The sequence below is a fragment of the Stegodyphus dumicola genome, chromosome 5 (genome assembly GCF_044657685.1).
Source record: "Stegodyphus dumicola isolate Sdum_Otavi_A_Nest chromosome 5, ASM4465768v1".
NCBI lineage: Eukaryota > Metazoa > Arthropoda > Arachnida > Araneae > Eresidae > Stegodyphus > Stegodyphus dumicola.
In genome coordinates this window covers 18,673,463-18,691,981 of record NC_140772.1, presented here as the reverse complement: position 1 = coordinate 18,691,981, position 18,519 = coordinate 18,673,463, and the positions used below count along the sequence as shown (strand labels likewise).

General features: G+C 34.5%; 1 protein-coding gene across 1 annotated transcript in view; it reads left to right on the top strand.

Annotated features, from left to right (window-relative positions):
- LOC118195192 (uncharacterized) overlaps nt 1-18,519 on the top strand; it is a 456,481-nt gene that overhangs the window by 246,835 nt on the left and 191,127 nt on the right. The window contains exon 4 of the mRNA XM_085816481.1: nt 17,512-17,805. Coding sequence (XP_085672607.1) covers nt 17,512-17,805 — 294 coding nt within the window. The remainder of the gene's footprint in view (nt 1-17,511; nt 17,806-18,519) is intronic.

The following is an 18,519-nucleotide window of genomic DNA, read 5'->3' as shown; positions in this document are numbered from 1 at the left end:
AATAACCAAGATGTGATTTTTGCGTAAATGTCACTAAGCTATACAAATTGCTATTATCCATCACAGTATGAATATTTCTTTCATGCGAAAGTGTCTTTTTTGCGATTTGTATGAACTGTCGTGTGTCGAAATACTATCAGAACACTGTCAAGCCAGCTTCTGAATGTAAACGAAGAACACCCCATCTGGTGACCGAAGCTTCAAAGCAGTGCTTCACTTCTAGTGCCGATTAGCCACTCCTTCCTTTCTTACCTCCATGAGTTAGACTATTGCACGAATTATCATCCCGATTTTATCTTCACACTTAAGATTGCTCTAAGAACAATACGATAGCAAAAATCGAAGATAAAACATCAAATTAGCAAAACAACAACCTGGTTTTTGGCATAAATTTTAGTCAAGATTCTATCTATTTGGAGGGCAAACAGGTTATAAAAGGTATCTCGAAGGTTACAAATACAACCGTTGGTTTACCTTCGTTGCAGATCTTTTTGCTCCTGATGAAGAGGGACCTGTACCTGCGTGCCCTTGAAATGGCTAGCTTTAACTAAAATTTACATCAAACACAAGGCTGTTGCTTTGCTAATTCTGTGTTTCACTTTATCTTGTTTCTTTTCTGTTTTCAAAGCTAAAGCATTTATTTCCAATTCAAAGTTGCAAGGAAAGTAAATCGATAATAAAATTAACTTCTTGCGAACTGGACACACAACACCGATTTAAATTATTATCAGAAGAAATTTAAAGCCTAAATCTTTGCTGGCCTATTCAGCAATTATTAAGTTAATATTAATCAAAGATAAACTCACCAGTTGGTAACACAGCGCTAAAAGGTAGGCTAAAGGAGACGTTTCAGATCAGCAGGGTAAAGTCGCAACTCTCTTTTGTCCTCTCTCGTCACTTTAATACACTTCTTCATTTACATATTTTGATAAAGTGACCGAAATAGTAGAAGTGGAGGAAAGATTCAGCATAATAAATAGCAAACTAATTAAAATAAACCTTGCAAATATTATCATAATCCGTTTTTTTACGTGACTGACAAACTTGAAGAACTTTCGTATTTCTACTCTATATTTTAATACTTTGATTATTTAAGAAATTACATGTAGGGAAATAGCTCTTGTTTGATTGGGTAATTTTTAGGGATATTTCTTTTAAATTTATTTTAGGATTTAGGGACATTTTAGGGATATTTTGTTTAATTTATTTTAGGATTTAGGGATTTAAACTCTGACCCGAAACCTCGCCAATCGACATCGGAGAGATGCATTTTTTCAGCTTCTTAAGGATGAAACTGGAAACTATATGAATTTTTGGTGACACCGCCAAATAAAAGAAAATATAATTATGTGAAAGATGAAAATATTTTGTCTGATGCTTGGCAAAATATTTGCGATGCAACTTAAATTGCCAATATAATAATAAGAGATTTATAAATTTGTCTACATCTTCTAAAGTTTCATTTACGCTGCTCGACAATGAAAATGCAACACCAAGAAGGAGTGGTCAGAAAGTGATGAAATTTGGAAAACGACAGAGACAGCAAGCAGCAATACGTGATCTTTATTTCAAAATGATTAGTCAGAATACAGAGCCAGAACGCCGTCGGCTCAGTAGGATGTAGGACCATCGCGGACAGCGATGCACGAAGAAACACGTCTATGCAAGGCATAGAGTCAATAAAAGTGCGAATGGTGGCCTGAGGGATGGCAATCCATTCCCGTTAATATATTTGCCACATTTCGTCTTCTGAAGGAGGCAGGGGCAGAGTTTGCAAGCTGCGTCCAATCACATCCCACACATGTTCGATTGGTGACAGGTCAGGAGAGTACGATTGCCAGGGAAACTTCTGTATACATTGCAGGGCATGTTGGCAGATGCGAGCACTGTGTGGTCGGGCGTTATACTGCTGAAAAATTGCATTAGGCAGCCCCTGAAATTAAAGGATTGCCACCGGTACATTATCCAAGTATCATTGGGCCGTCGTAGTGCCCTGAATACGAACTAGACGTGACTTGAAATCGTAGGCAGTAGCGCCCTAAATCATTATGCATGCCAAGTTGTCGCGCGGTGGGACGTTCCACAGTTATTGCCGGATTATATATGTTTCCAAGTCGACGTCACACACGTATGCGGCGACTGTCACTGTATAAACAGAAGCGTGACTCATCTGAGAACACGACGTTTCGACATTCTGTCATCCACATCGCTCCACTCCGGCACCATTTTAAAAACGTTGGCGTCTATTCTGTGGGGTTAATGGTAGTCTTCTTAACGGACGCCGTGAGTGCAGGCCACGTTCAATAAATCGACAAGAAATGGTTTCTGGTTGACACGGGAACATCCAGGGTATCTTTTACATGCTGCAGAATCGCGGTACAAGTGACCTGTATAAACATATAAATCTATTTCAGAATTTATGTATTTCAGTGGTATACTAGAATTTACCTACCGTAAAAATGTTTTATATTTTAAATTTTTATTTTTTTAAATTCTGTTTAATGAAATATATAGAATTATTACGCCACAGCTTGCGTCGATCCACGCGTGCTGACGTCATTCTGGCTGCATCTGCACCACTCCTTCTTCCCACATTTCCTTGTTCCAACCATGTTCGCCATAGCCGATGCACCGTGCTTGAATCCATGTGGGTATCAGCTGCGATTTGACGTAAGGACCAACCCGCCCTTCTCAGTCCAATCACCATACCCCTCGTAAAATCGTCTATCTGCTGGAAGTGCCTTCGTTGACGGCGGCCTGGCATTCTCTCCTATTACACGTATCCTCCGCGACAAAAACCAACTTTCTTCGATAATTCGTCTGGCAGAAATAACGACACGAATATTGCCCATTCTGCACGTTCCTTCCCTTATATCTTACTTCAGTGCGTCGGAGCGCTGCGCATTTCACATCATTGGCATAATGATAATAAGACGCTCGCATATATATATTCATCGTGCGTCTACTCTAAAATTTTCATAAATTTCTGACCACTCCTTCTTGCTGTTGCATTTTCAATGTGAAGCAGTGTATATATTTTATAACTTTATTATACATCTTGTCCTCTGATAGTGACTTACTTATGGTATACGGTGCATTTATGTTTTAAATACATTTAAGACATTATAACACTTATGACCTCTCAATGTTATCAATGTTCAATTTCATGCATGACTTTATGAATATTTATATAGCTGTATGAATTTTGCATTTTTCATATGCAAAATAAATAAAAAAATTATGTTATATTTTATTTTATTATTCCTTATTCATAACTAATGACCAACCTGTATAAACATATAAATCTATTTCAAAATTTATGTATTTCAGTGGTATACCAGCATTTACCTACCGTAAAAATAGTTTATATTTTTAATTTTTATGTTTTTAAATTCTGTTTAATGAAAGATGTAGAATTATTAACCAGTGAAAAAAAAAACAGATGTCCTAGTTCCCTGCTAAATGTACTAAACTTGTCATACACAGCAGAGATTTTATCTAGGAACCCGTATTGTAGAATGGGCTAGAAATCAAGATGTGATATCTTCGTAAAGAAATCGTTAAAGGAAATTAGCTAGTATCCCCCTGATACATGCGCAATTTGAGCTGCAAAATTTGAGCCTCGCTGGACTAAATAAGGGAAGGAAATCATATATTCTCGTATGACATTTTCTTTCCTTTTGCGTAATTCATAACTTTTAACAGTTGAAATGGGTCTTAAATTTTGCTTTAAAATTTCTGTTTCCAAGATTGAGTATTCATTCTTTAAGCAACTCAAATATCATCTTTAAAATTCTCTTTTAATTTTGTCTTCAAAGGAATGGTTATATCAAGTAGATGTAATGCTTCTAGTGAAGCTCATTATAAAAAATTACAATCTACAAGATAATGAACAAACTTAGGAGAGGACAGAATACTCCGAAATGAACCTCTTTTATTATAGAAATCGTGGTGAAATGCTAGATGTTTAGTTTAGTTTAGTTTAGTTTAGTGACGGAGGACGTGGGCACCAGCCCTTTACCATTATGGTTAATTGGTTTAGCGCCACGTCCACCCTTATCTAAAGCTGACTTATGTTAGAGCCACAAGAGATTCACCCATAGGGCACATTGATTAGTGTTACAAAACATAGATATTAATGGAAGATGTTTTCATACGCATGCGCAAAAGCAATGTTTTTTTTTTTTTTTTTTTTTTTTTTTTTTTTTTTTTTGTCCACTGCAGCTTCTCATTTTCCTATCATTTAGTTATTTGGCATACGTCGTTTTTATTATTTCATGTAGTTTGCTTGCATGTGCTGCTTCTTGAACATGATTTTTATACCAAATCATTGTAATTAATATTGTCTTCTAAGTTCTCTCTAATCGCTAAACTAACTTTAGGCTAAGTTATAAGGTATTTCTCCCACTTCCCTAGCGTGCCTTCGTGGTGTAACGGTAGCACGCTGGGCCGGTATTCCAGAGGTCCGTGGTTCGATTCCCGGCGAAGGCGGTTGCATATTTTTCATCTTTTCTGCTTCCAATTATCCTAATGACTCTACAAGTGGAGCCCAAACTAAAAAGGGTTGTGGATGATGATTCTTTGCACCCTTTTTCCTTTCCTTTCCACCGACAGCGAGGCAGCCGGTCCACTGGGTAGTTAGCATATCGGCCAGGTAGGTCTGCTGACGGAAATAACTTGAACAAAAGACACACTTATAAATACATATTGTGCTCAAGACGACTGCTGGGGGCAGTGCAAACAAATGCTGGACGAAGACGATAGTGCATGATGGAAGAAGGGTGCATTTCGGGCGTGAAGAACAATTCCAGTTACATATTTACAGAGTAATGGATAGGTGGTTACAAATACTAAAAGTAATAAGAAGTAAAATACTAGAAAGTAAAACAATACATAAAATTTAAAAAAGGCAAAACAGTGGAAACAATACATAAAATAAGGAAAAATACATAGTTCAAGGTTCATAATTCAAGGTTTACAGCTCAAGGAGATAAATATATACAGGGAACAAGAAGCTAACTGAAGATAAAATTAGTTCACTACAGGTACAGAGCATACAGGGGTTGGGCTGGTGACGAGGATGGTGGGATTCTTTGCACCCAGGATTTGGCGACTAGGCCCCCTAAAGCCCTAGTCGCCTTTTAAGAGGGGGAGTATATAAGGTATTTCTCCCACTTCCCTAGCGTGCCTCCGTGATGTAACGGTAGCACGCTGGGCAGATATTCCATAGGTTCGTGGTTCGATTCCCGGCGAAGGCGGTTGCATATTTTTCATCTTTTCTGCTTCCAGTTAACCTAATGACTCTACAAAGTAATTTAATGTTCTTAACGCCCCCCTCCAGTTTGTCCCAAGGAGACCTTCAGCTTATTTATGTCATGTATCATAAAAGACTTTCTTTTCGCTGTGGCAGACACATGGCATATTCGCAGCTAAATGATAATGTTCATGGTTCATATATCGTCATTAGCTGAGTGGTTTATAACGTACTTGTATACAAATAATGAGATAACGGATACCATTCATCCTTGATAGTTTTTGTGGGGAAAAAGAATACGTCCTCTCAACTCCTAATTGCTTAACATACTGCCATGCATTCTGTGTTGAAAATGTGTTTAGTTTCTGTGCGGTTTCACTTCACAGTGTCTCTTCTGTTTATTTTGAAGCGTCCAGTACATGAGGACAAAAGGTGCAAAGCATTTAAATGAAATTATACAAAACCAAAGGTTTTGAAAAAAAGGAGAATTGAGGTAGAAATTGTACTGGACACTGTTCTATAAGCATTAATTAAAACTTGACATAGAATAAAGAAATGGCATTTTTTAATTCCGAGATTAGTTCTTTTATGTATGCCTTTATATATCACTTCATTCTCAAGCTTTGTACCACCTCCTGTCGAAACGGATACGTTAAGTACGTTGCACTATGTAACTTATGTTGAAATACAGTGGATGGACAAAAATATGGAAACACCTTGTGAAATGCATGTTTGAAAAGAAAGATTGATTTTAATGAAATATGTAGGTGGCACTGGCGTTTTTGACTACTAAAGCCACCTATACAACTTCGTAAATGTGCTAAACAGTTCAGTTGTTGTCTGAGTACTGTTATGTGAGGTTGTCATTGCATTATGTCAGAGTTAACAGACTTCGAACGTGGGCAAATTGTTGGAGCACGTATGGTAGGTGCTTCCGTAAGCAAGGTAGCCGAGGTGTTTAGTTTTTCAAGAGGTACTGTATCGAAGATTTATTCCGCATATTTGAAAAGCGGAAACACATCATCTGCTAAATCACAGCGCGGACGAAAATGTGTCCTGAGTGATCGTGACAGACGATCATTAAGGGCAATTGTGACGAAAAATAAGAAGACCACAGCTGCAAAAGTTACTGCTGAAATGAATGTTGTGTTACTGAACCCTGTGAGTACCAAAAGAATTAGAAGGGAGCTTCATAAACAGGGAATTGCTGGCCGTGCTGCAATTGAGAAGACACTCATCAGTGATGCTAATGCCCGTAACAGGAAAAGGTGGTGTTTAAGTCATAAAGCCTGGACTATAGAGCAGTGGAAGCGAGTAATATGGTCTGACGAGTCTTCTTTCACATTGTTTCTCACTTCTGGCCGAGTTTACGTCTGAAGAACGCCATCTCAAGCCTATAATACAGACTGCTTGTTGCCAAGAGTGAAACATGGCGAGGGTTCTGTTAGGGTTTGGGCAGCTATATCGTGGTTCTCTGCTAGCCCCATGATAACTGTGTCAGGGCACATGACTGTCAAGACTTATGTGAACATTTTGGCCGATCAAGTTCATCCCATGGTACACACTTTGTTCCCCGATGGTGATGGTGTCTTCCAAGACGACAAAGCCCCTGTTCACACAGCTCACATTGTTCAGGACTGGTTTTCTGAGCACGAGGATGAGTTGTCCCATCTCCCCTGGCCACCACAGTCACCAGACCTGAATATTATCGAACCTTTGTGGTCTACATTGGAACGGAAAGTGCGTTCTCGTTATCCACCGCCAACATCGTTATCTGAACTTGCCACCGTTTTGCAGGAAGAATGGTATAATATTCCCTTGGCAAACATACAGGAACTGTATTTATCCATTCCGAGAAGACTGCAAGCTGTTTTGGATGCCAACGGGTTTCCTACACCATGTTAAGCAAAGAAACGTGTTTTTTTAAAGGTGTTTCCATATTTTTGTCCAACCCCTGTATATCCACGTCTTATCTTTGTAGATGATGAAAAATGAGAACGGTCAAACGAAAGCTCTCGAGGAAATTGCATATATTAACGCTAATATACTCCTAACTGAGAACTGTCTATTGTGAAATGCATTGCTCAGTCTCACATAACGTTTAATCCGTAACGCGCATATTTTCTTCATGTTGCCTAAAGTGTTATTTTGTAAATAATTTTGTTTTTGTAAACATTTCTGTGAACTATTATTTGGATACTTGTGCAGATGCTATAAAATGCTTCTACAATATTTGGAACAGTATGTGATTCTATGAAACTAATGTAAATAATTCTATAATTTATTTTAATTTATGATGTACTGTTCATTTGTAGGAACACAAGATTCCAGTGTATTTCTTTCAAGGGCCTTGCATGCCCATGTAGCTTAACAATAATTGTTTAAATTATGTCGCTTGGTCTCCTGGGTCTTGGTCGTGGAGCGCAAATAATAGGGGTTTTTTTTCCCACCAGAGGATACGCAGTAACAGCTTGTAATGATTATTTTAATTTTATTGACAGTTAAATTTCAAGTTAAAGTTCCTTTCCTGTCAAATTCTTAACTTCAACTTACTACTTCCGGCCAGAACGTAGTTTTGGAATTTGCTGAATATTTAATGAGAAGGAGCGGTATTTAAACCACTAAGTTACTTACCGAGACAGAGAGAGAATCAGAGTTTCTGAACTACGCGCGTCTGCCATTTTGGCCGCTCTCTCTCTCAAAGCTGTTATACGCTCGGCCGTACTAAGGCCCTTGCTAAGCTTCGTAGTAAAATAGGTTAAGGGGCCAACTCTCATTGTACCTTGATAGTTTAGTTAGTTAATCTTACTTTTAGTTTAATTCTTAGTCTTTTAAGTTCAAGTCCAAAGTGCGGACTTTATTTGTTCACTCCCAGGCGGAGTTTTGTTAAAGCTTGTAGAAATAATAAATTATTTACCCTTCTCTCTTGTTGTTTCCTGTCTTCGAACTCTAGCGATTATTCGCTTATCAGTTCCTAGGTTCCTCACTTCCAACATTAGAATTTCAAGTGAGGAACCTTACAAGCTTATTCTTGATAGCAGTTCTGTTGTCCTCATGGGGTGCAGACTGCAGAGAGAGAGCCTCTTATAGCATTATTAATACTGCAACGCATCCTAGTTAATTGTAATAACAGGATGATAATGACTTTTAGTAGAGTTCTGCGCTCAGCGTCGATACTAAGCTTTTATTATTCAAGCACCCATTCTTGCTTGGAAACAATTCTTTCTCAGCTCAGTAGTTGAACCTTCGCAATTGTTTTAATTTGTCTCATGACTGTACATCCACTCATTATGCAAACGCAGTCAGTAGGGAATAACCTCACCATTAGAATTTATGATCGAAACATCAAAGAGGTTCAATTAGCTGATAAGCCCATTTCCCATACGGACCAGTTGTCTCGTTGGGGGAAATTTAAGTGCATCTCCCAGCAGAGAATTTTGTTAGTTTCCCAACAGCTTTAGGACCTTAATCTTCCAAAAGATACCAATAATGAGGGATAGAAGACGCCCAGAATTAAAATACTCTTCATAAATGAAACCTAGGACTAGGAGAATTAATTCATTTTATCTTTTGATTCTGATTAACAAACATGTAGCTCTGTCATCAAAAGTGTGGCGATTGTATCCGCAGTATCTATAAATTTAGAATGAACATTTTTGATTATCTTGCCTTAAATAATTTCGCCAACAATGAAATGAGAATTAAGGTGTTTATTTATTGGCAAAAGCAATACAAAAGGGATGTCCGCCAAGTACATCGCGGCAAAAACATCGTGGAAGAAAACGTTGCGGAGAAAACAACACAAGGCGAAAATATCGTGGGAGAAAAGAAAGCAAAGAGAAAACATCGCAGTTCTAAAACATCGTGGTACAAAATATCGTGGTCGAAAATAAAGCAGTTAAAAACTTCGTAGTTTAAAACCATCGACGTTGAAAATATCATGGTAAAAAATAAAATACCTACAAATCATCGCGTGACGATAGCATCGTACAATAGCATCTCTATCCTCGAGATATATGGAAATTTTTCAGCATTAAAATATAACAGCTACAAGTTAGCATAAAACTTCACAAAGAACTCTTAGAATGCCCGAGGATAAGTGCCTGAAAGTGGATCCAGAATCAATGTAAAAGCTAAAAAGCATATCCAGAGCTTTGAACGGTAATTCGGAAATTCGAAAAGTACGCTGTTTTAAATATTTTGTGATTTTGCAGTTCACTTGAGTTTTATGTGACGTAAGTGAGAAAAACGTGGTAATTAATAAATAAAGTTAACACCAAAAACGTTAATAATAAAAAGACAAAGAAACAATTTGCAAGTCATATGCCTAAGAAAACGGAACAGTGATATGATGAACTCAGAAAAGACAGGAAAAAATAGAAAAATATATACCAATACTTAAATACTGTATTGGGAATTCCTTCATTCTCTCTCACGCTTGAATTTCTATGAAGCAAAACTGTTAAAATTCTAATGTACTGAAATGTTTTTTTCAAAGAGAAAAACCGAATATTTTCTACCGATTTTCAACATTTACCTATGATTCGGATTCTACTCGTAATTATCAATTGATTTGAACAAAAAAAAAAATTTGTAAAAAAAAAAAAAAAAAAAAAAAAAAAAAAAACCAGTCTTTGCAACAATAAAACTATTTTGAATTTGAATAAAGAATAACACTGTGGAATGAAAATACCAATACTTGAATATAAATGATACCAATACTTAATACCAATACTTAAATATAACTGGTACTAATACTTAAATATAACTGATACTAATACTTAAATATAACTGGTACTAATACTTAAATATAACTGATACCAATACTTAATACCAATACTTAAATATAACTGATACCAATACTCAATGCCAATACCAATACTTAATACCAATACCAATACTTAAATATAACTGATACCAATATTTAATACCAATACTTAAATATAACTGATACCAATACTTAATACCAATACTTAAATATAACTGATACCAATACTTAATACCAATACTTAAATATAACTGATACCAATACTTAATACCAATACCAATACTTAAATATAACTGATATCAATACGTAAATATAACTGATACCAATACTTAAATATAACTGTTACTAATACTTAATAATAATACTTAACTGATACTAATACTTAAATACTGTATTGGGAATTCCGTCATTCTCTCTCCCAATTGAATTTCTATGAAACAAAAATACTAAAATTATAATGTACTGAAATGTTTTTCTCAAAGAGAAACACCGAATATTTTCTACCGATTTTCAACATTTACCTATGATTCGGATTCTAATTATCAATTGATTTGAACAGAAAAAAATTTGTTAAAAAAAAAACAAGAGTCTTTGCAACAATAAAACTATTTTGAATTTGAATAAAGAATAACACTGTGGAATGAAAACCTAGTGATTTTTTTTTAACGTTAAAAGCAAGAAAAATCACTAGCTTTACTTAAAATACGCTATCAGCTAAGTACGGTGTTTGCATAAAACACTAATAGTTTTTTTATACAACTAATGATAAGATTAAAATTCAGATATACAAGATAACCTTAAATCATTTAATTAGTTCGTTAATCATATACCGCAGTTTTCGTAATTGATTTTTCATTCATCATTAGATACCTTTTTCTTCTTCTGATGCAAGTTACAAATAAAACCATATTCGTACTAACATTCTCTAAGATTTCCCGTGCATCCTCACCATATTGTTCTCCTAATGCATTTATCCGTATTGCCTGTGCAATAGTTTACACTTATAAGTAGTGCAATCGCGGAAATAAGCCGGAAAAAAGGTGCATAGTTGAAATGTTTAAAAAACAAACACTATACGTACAATATATTTTACTAGCAGCTTCGTTGCCAGCCCTCGTCTCGCTTTTAAATGTACCGGATAAATGGCTGAAGGAAACACCAAACGTTAAATATAAAAACTGCGTAGAATTTTACTCTGCTGAACAACTTCATAAAAAAAGTTATTATGTATAGCAAAATTACAACGAAATAAGCAATATCCCTTAATGCAAATATTAATTATCCTAATAAATAAATTAAACAACTTTCCTTTGCAAAATCTTAAGAACTCAAATGGTATAAAGGAGGTTAAAATCACTCTTTCCTAAAACAATCACTCAAAACTTTTCAGTATCTTAAAAACAGTGAAATGAGCAATAAATAACATAAAAGAATACAAAAAATTCTGAAAAGCAAAGTATAATTAATGATATTTTATCTTATATTTTCAAGAGAAAAAAAATTACAATGAAATAAGCTATATCCCTTAATACAAATATTAATTATCCTAATAAAAAAAATTAACCAACTTTCCGTTGAAGAAAAAAATCATGCAAAACTTTTTAGTGTCTTACAAACATTGAAATAAGCAAAAAAAACACGAAAGCAACTCAAAGAACATAAAATTCCGCGCAGAATTTTACTCTGCAGAATAACTTTATCAAAAAAAATCAATACAAATGTATTATATATATATATATATAAATGACAATGAAATATGCCAATCTCTTAAAAACAGTGACATAAGAAATACGATGAAAAATTGTTGCCAAACCCTTATTTCTAAAAGAATGAAAGTATTCAAAATGATGCGATTTCATCAAAAATCTATCCACAACAATACGACAGGAAAATTCTTGCTAAAATCGCATTTTTAAAGATGTGAGAAGTGTACTCGGAAGCTTCATTTAAAAGAATATTTTTAAAGTACAAAATATTATCATTTTTCCAAAAACATTTTTGTAAAAGCATTCGCAAGGATGAAAGTTTTAAGTGTCCAAAAATCAAAGAAAAATAAACTGTACATTTTTAAAAATAAACTTTTTTATAAAAAATTCCGTTGAAAAGTATTAAGCTCCCTTTGTTAAATAAATTCGTACTTAATCGATTTATTGAAACACGAAATTTATTTTAAGTTCGTAAAATAGCTAAGTGCCTACGTTTCATGACGATGTAAAAATGGAGTGTGTAGAGTAAAATCTCGCTTTCCTATAGCCCATTATGTCTCAAAATGACGCGATTTTGTCACAAAACATAAAATTTAAAAAAATTCTAAATAGAATTTCGAAAAAATCGCTTCGAGGTGCACTGGCTCTTGTCTAGATGCACCTATGTACCAAATTTCGTTGCCGTGGGTTTATTAGCTTACTCGCAGCGCGAACGAAAGTCGCACACACACACACAAACTCTTTCTTTTATTATATGTAGAGAAAACAAGAAACTAGAAGTGATAAAAAGAGGCCCAATGCACGATTTCTCATCCATTTAGAATGATATTTCAAAAATAAAACTATTTTTAATGCTATGTAAGCGGTTATTAACGGTCTGAAGCGCCACATCTGGTTCGCGATTCACAGTTTTCACGCCTAATATATATATAGAGAGATCTACAGAAAAGGAAATAATTACTGAGTCAAAGCATTAATTCAATTACTATTTAATGTAGTACATGCTCCGAACTATATTTGATTTGCCCAGCTATGAACAGATTAAACTTCTGTACGTAAGTTGTAATGTATTGTAAATTTCCATGTGTCTGTTCATACAGGAGATTGAATTCGATAAACTCTTCTGCCTAAATCAATAAAGGAGAGTAAAATATCCAGACATCAGAAGAGAGATTACAAATTCCTGTTCCCACGATACAAATTCTCTCTTCATAGTGCCAATAATAATGGAATTTAATATGGTGGCGAAGTCGTGCAATGTCATGACGGCCTCGTATATCATCGTTAGTAATACTGTAGCTGAAATGGTATATATCGTTCCTTTCGTGTAAACATCATCTCTACTCAGTCTTCGTTTAACTTTGCTATAAATGGTGGCAAGATAGTGATAAATTTCAAGAATCTTCGAATTCAAACTTCGGAAATATTTTCTCATTATTCAATAGAGCAAGATTAAAATCTTATATTTTCCACATATGTTGACAAATTGTAGGTGAAAATTTCCATTTTTAAATTGCAAATGCTTCATACCAATATAGCTGAACACATTGAAAGTTGTATAAACTGAAAACGCTAACAGCTGTTAGAAGTCTGATAACAGATCTTCTAAAATTTCTTACAGATTAAAAATATGTATTAAATTCACACGACTTCCCTGTTTTGGTAAATTATAGGCAAAACATTTTCCTCTACATCAGATATTTTTATACCAGCTCGGATAAAATGTAACTGTCATTAGGGTAACATTTTGTATCTACATTAAGATAGTATAATACAGTAGTAACAAAATACAGTAGTACTAAAATAAATGCATGTGATAATTTAATGCGTAGAAGGAATTCGATACTTAACAGCTGTCGATATCCGTTATGGCTGATGGTTAAGGCATACCGATGAAGATAACAAAACTGAATTTTCATAAATCACCAATCTTTTATCTTCGCACATATCAAATCATTTCTCAGTAGATAAGATATTTCTAGATCATAAGCAAACACAATATTTTTATATGCAAGTTATATCATTAAGACACAATAACACGCAGAACAAATACTAATTCAGAAGTCAAATAACAAAAATCAGCGTTATATTTTCAAATTTTCACAGGACTAGTTTCGATGGTTTTACAGAACCACCATCCTCAGCTGCAAAAGCGCAAATGGACGAGATAGCATATAATGATTAGATAAGATAAGAAAGCATGGACAGAAAATAAGCTAGTGGCGCCATCTGTTGATAAAACCAGAACTAAAACGTAATTTCTTTAAAGGGCGAAGGCAAAGATGGATTGGAATTAGGATCGTTAACTAGAACAGAACGATTTTTTTTTATGTGAAATGCCTCTAGAAATTCTCCAATGGAATTGGAGAACTGGATTTTCTAGAGTTTTATTTTATTTATTCAAAAATGTTTTTTTGAATAATTTTGGGAGCAGAAAAATTGAAAGTGTGATTTTCGGACCAACAATGTTAGGCAACAAAAGACTTCTGTGTTTTTGTTTTTTTTTTCTAACATATGCCTCATGTTCCTTGACGCGAATTTTTAAGGCTCTCTTAGTTTCGCCAATGTAAACTGCTTGATTAATAATGTTGGGTGAAACCAACATTATAAAATTCTCATCTCAACACACTAAAAGGCACACTCTTGTTTTAGGAGATTATAAAAATTCTGTTGCCATTCCCTTCTTTCCATCAATTAGCTATAAAGTTGCATATATTTTTCAGAAATTTAACTTTCGGAACTTAACTTTTCGTTTATTCTCCTATCAATAAATTTCCGAGTTCCATACTCAAGGACCACATTCCGGATACTGGGCTATTTATAGGATTCCTTGCCAGTGTGGTTTAATTTACTTTGGCCAAACTAAGAGAGCCTTAAAATTTCGCGTCAAGGAACATGAGGCATATGTTAGAAAAAAGGAAACACAGAAGTCTTCCGTTACCCAACATTGTTGGTCCGAAAATCACACTTTCAATTTTTGTGCTGCCAAAATTATTCAAAAAACATCTTCCATTGGAGAACTGGATTTTCTAGAGGCATTTCACATTCAAAAAAAATCTTTCTGTACTAGTTAACGATCCTAATTCCAATCCATCTTTGCCTTCGGCCTTTAAAGAAATTATGTTTTAGTTCTGGTTTCATCAACAGATGGCGCAAATAGCTTATTTCTGTCCAGACTTTCTTATCTTATCTAATCATTATATCCTATCTCGTTCATCGGCGCTTTTGCAGCTGAGGATGGTGGTTCGGTAAAACCATCGAAACTAGTCCTGTGAAAATTTGAAAATATAGCGCTGAGTTTTGTTGTTTGACTTCTGAATAAGTTATATCATCTTAGAACAAAGAAGCATAGAGATGTTTGCATAGCGGAAGCTAGGGAAATGAATAATGTAGTTATTGTGCCATGAGTATTTATACTAAGTATGATGTGCAAGTAAAGCTAATTTGTGATTGGTTAATTTTAGGTTGTTATATAACATGGAAGGATCTCGATTTTGGAAGAACAGATGAATTTAGGGAGAGAGCATACAATCTGGAATCGTTAATTTTGAGGTCGCCAATTATTTTCTTAAAGCAGCTATCGTATTTTGTTATATCTTACACATTTCCGATATAATTTCTAGGATAACATCCGAGAAATCACAAAATATGTTTTATCTAACATTTCGTAAAAGAAATACATGCATACATATTAAGCAGGCGGTCGGGATATTTGTATGAAAGTGATGCATATTAATGAAATGGAAATGTCACGCGCACTTTTCTGCGCAGACAGATTCCCTGCTACATATTAAACTAAGCGTATATGATAAAATGATGTTAAAAGGCAACACATATCGCTGTTATGAAGATTTAATCTGTAGTTTTCATTCATTCCAAAGAACTCAGACATTAAAACAAATTGTTTTTATAATTTCAATTTATTTAGTTATTGATTTATTTACCTCAAGCTATTTTCCTAAAATTAATTGCTAACATAAGAATTCAGGATATATTCCGTTGCATTTGTAGGTAATAAAAATCTAGTTAAAGAATCTAAAAGTAAAGCAAGACATAATTAAAGCTTCATTTCATTATATGCGAAGTAATGAGTAGACTTGGAGGAAATGTCTATAACTTATATCCATTATGTTTTGCATTAGAAATGTTGTTTTCTATTTATATATCACGGGTTAAGCTGCATGAAATAATAGCTAGTCATACTAATCTCTTGTGCAACGAAATATGGGAAAAACATTATTACATCATTTAAGAAAAGTCTGACTTTGTATCAAAATACCTGCATTAGAACAATTGCCATGTATAAATCTAATATATCCCCTAAGTCTCGCTTTCAATACCATGAAAAACGCAAGTTAAATTTTGTTAACTGGCCCAGTAGAACGGGAGATATAGAACTGTGACATTTTTTGTCGTGCAAGTTGATCGTCACGTAGCCTTATTGCAAAATGTACTACAGTCAAAAGTCGTTAATTCGGACACCCATAATCCGGTATGATCTATAATCCGGACCTCAAAGCTACAAACTTTCTGCGCATGCGCGTAAGACCTTTACCGCTGCGAATTTGCGTGTGCGCGTGCGCAAAATACGTTTACGAATGCGCGTTTAATGTATAACGGACGGGATAAGCTAAGCTAAAATTATCTAATTATCTATTTCAGTTAATGTTGCAGATTGCGTTGTTTCTTAATCTTCGAATTGGATCCGGATGATTATTTTTTGCAGACTATTAGAGCAATTTTATAAAAGTAAGCTTGAACTTTCGATTATGTCAAATAGAATTTCCGATTTATTATTACTAATATGTAAAGGATATACAAAGCGAAAGTATTTTTCGGAGTCCATTAAACAAAAAGTGGAATTGCTGCAAAAAATGCATAAAGGCATATCCTTTGTTTATCTAAACTTTAACGTTTGCTTATCTAAACTTTGTTTATCTTTAACGCCGCGGCGGCGTGCAATGAATTGGAAGTTGATCTGTCAGCACTATCCTTATCTTAAGGGCAGATGTTTTTATTTTATTTGGCTTATAATTGCTTACTCAATGTAGTATTTCATCTCGATGTACTCCGTCTTTGATATGATTTAAATCAAATGCCTCGTCATTATAATTCGCTTCCGATAGCGAAGAAAGTGACAGAGGTTATTGAAAACGAAAAAATTTCGATTGACAAATTAGTCGGTATTCTCGACACAGCAATTATAGGACTTGAACAGCGGAACTTTGTAACTGAACAAGAAATTATGTCTGTTTATAGAATTAAAGAGAATGTATTATCACGTAAAAAACGAAGCAAATTAAACAACTTACATTGAAAGAAATGTTTAATAAAGTAAACAAATAAATATTAAGCTTTTTTTGTAAATTTTGATACTCTTTAGATCATAATTGTTCTTTATTTCGTAAATTACGGTTTCATGTTTTTAATTTTATAAATTCTGCATGCCATTTTACCAGATTTAAACTGATGATATATAATCCGGAAAAATCGATAATCCGGAATCGCCCAAGTCCCGACAAGTCCGGATTAACGACTTTTGACTGTATATATTTCTGTTTTTTATGAATATTTATGTTATTAGTTCTCTTGTACTTATATTTATATAGCAGAATTTATGATTATGTGTAACTACATAACGAATTATATAGACGATCACGTTTTGGATCTGTTGTATTCTTACTGTAAACGCAGCAGGCAAATATAAAATGGCTGACTGATGAACACTTTCTTCTTATGTCAGAAATCATTTCCCTCTTTTTTTTTCTTTTCTTTTTCTGTAGGTTTCTGAAAGCAAGAAGAATTTATAAATTTTATTATGCCGTCGAATCGAGAACAGCTTATCCTAATCTATGGCGAGTGGCTAACCTGATTCATGTCCTCTTGCTTCTTGCCCACTGGTTCGGTTGTTTCTATTATATGCTATCTGAACTGGAAGGATTCCAAGGTAACTGGGCGTACAAGCATCCAGAGAATGAATACTCTCCACTGATCAGGAAATACCTTGGATCAGTGTATTGGTCAACTCTGACACTTACCACCATAGGGGATTTGGCCACCCCAGCTACAAATTTACAGTAAGTGTTTTCTGCTTATTCAGTTTGAATCTAATTTTCTGATTGAAAAATCCTTCTTACCCTGATTTATAACGATAAAAAAATTAATCATGTAGCTTAAATTGCACCACAGCGCTTCAAGGTTGCACAGACTTTCGAATCGTGATTTCCCAAATTTCACACCGTTTTCACTTCCTTGTACGAAGTAAAAAGGAAGTATTGTAATCGCGAAAAGTTTCAGACAGCATATTTCAACGAAAATATCCATTTTGACCGCTGTCGAATACAATTTAACGATGTTTTTGCGTGATAACTGTACGTAAGAACAGAATAAAACACTCTTTTCCTCCAAAAAAATTATAAAACTCCTTTAAAATGAATTCTGAAGAGAATTTTTCGGGGCGTCTGTACGAACGTATGTACGTAGGTACGTGTATCTCGCATAACTCAGAAACGAGTTGCCTCAGAACGTTGAAATTTTGTATATAGGACTACTATAACATGTAGATGTGCACCTCGTATTTTCGTTTCAATCGGTCTTGCCAAACGTATATAAATATATTTATAAATATATCCACTCTGTTACCCGGCTCAGTGATCTCAGTTTCTTTACTCGTATTGTTTGTAAGAGTAAAGAAACTGTAAATTGTACATTTTTTGCTTTAAAAATGATGGAATTATGTTGTTCTTATCTTCCAGTTAAGGTTTTTATGCCTTTATTAAATCTATATGCAA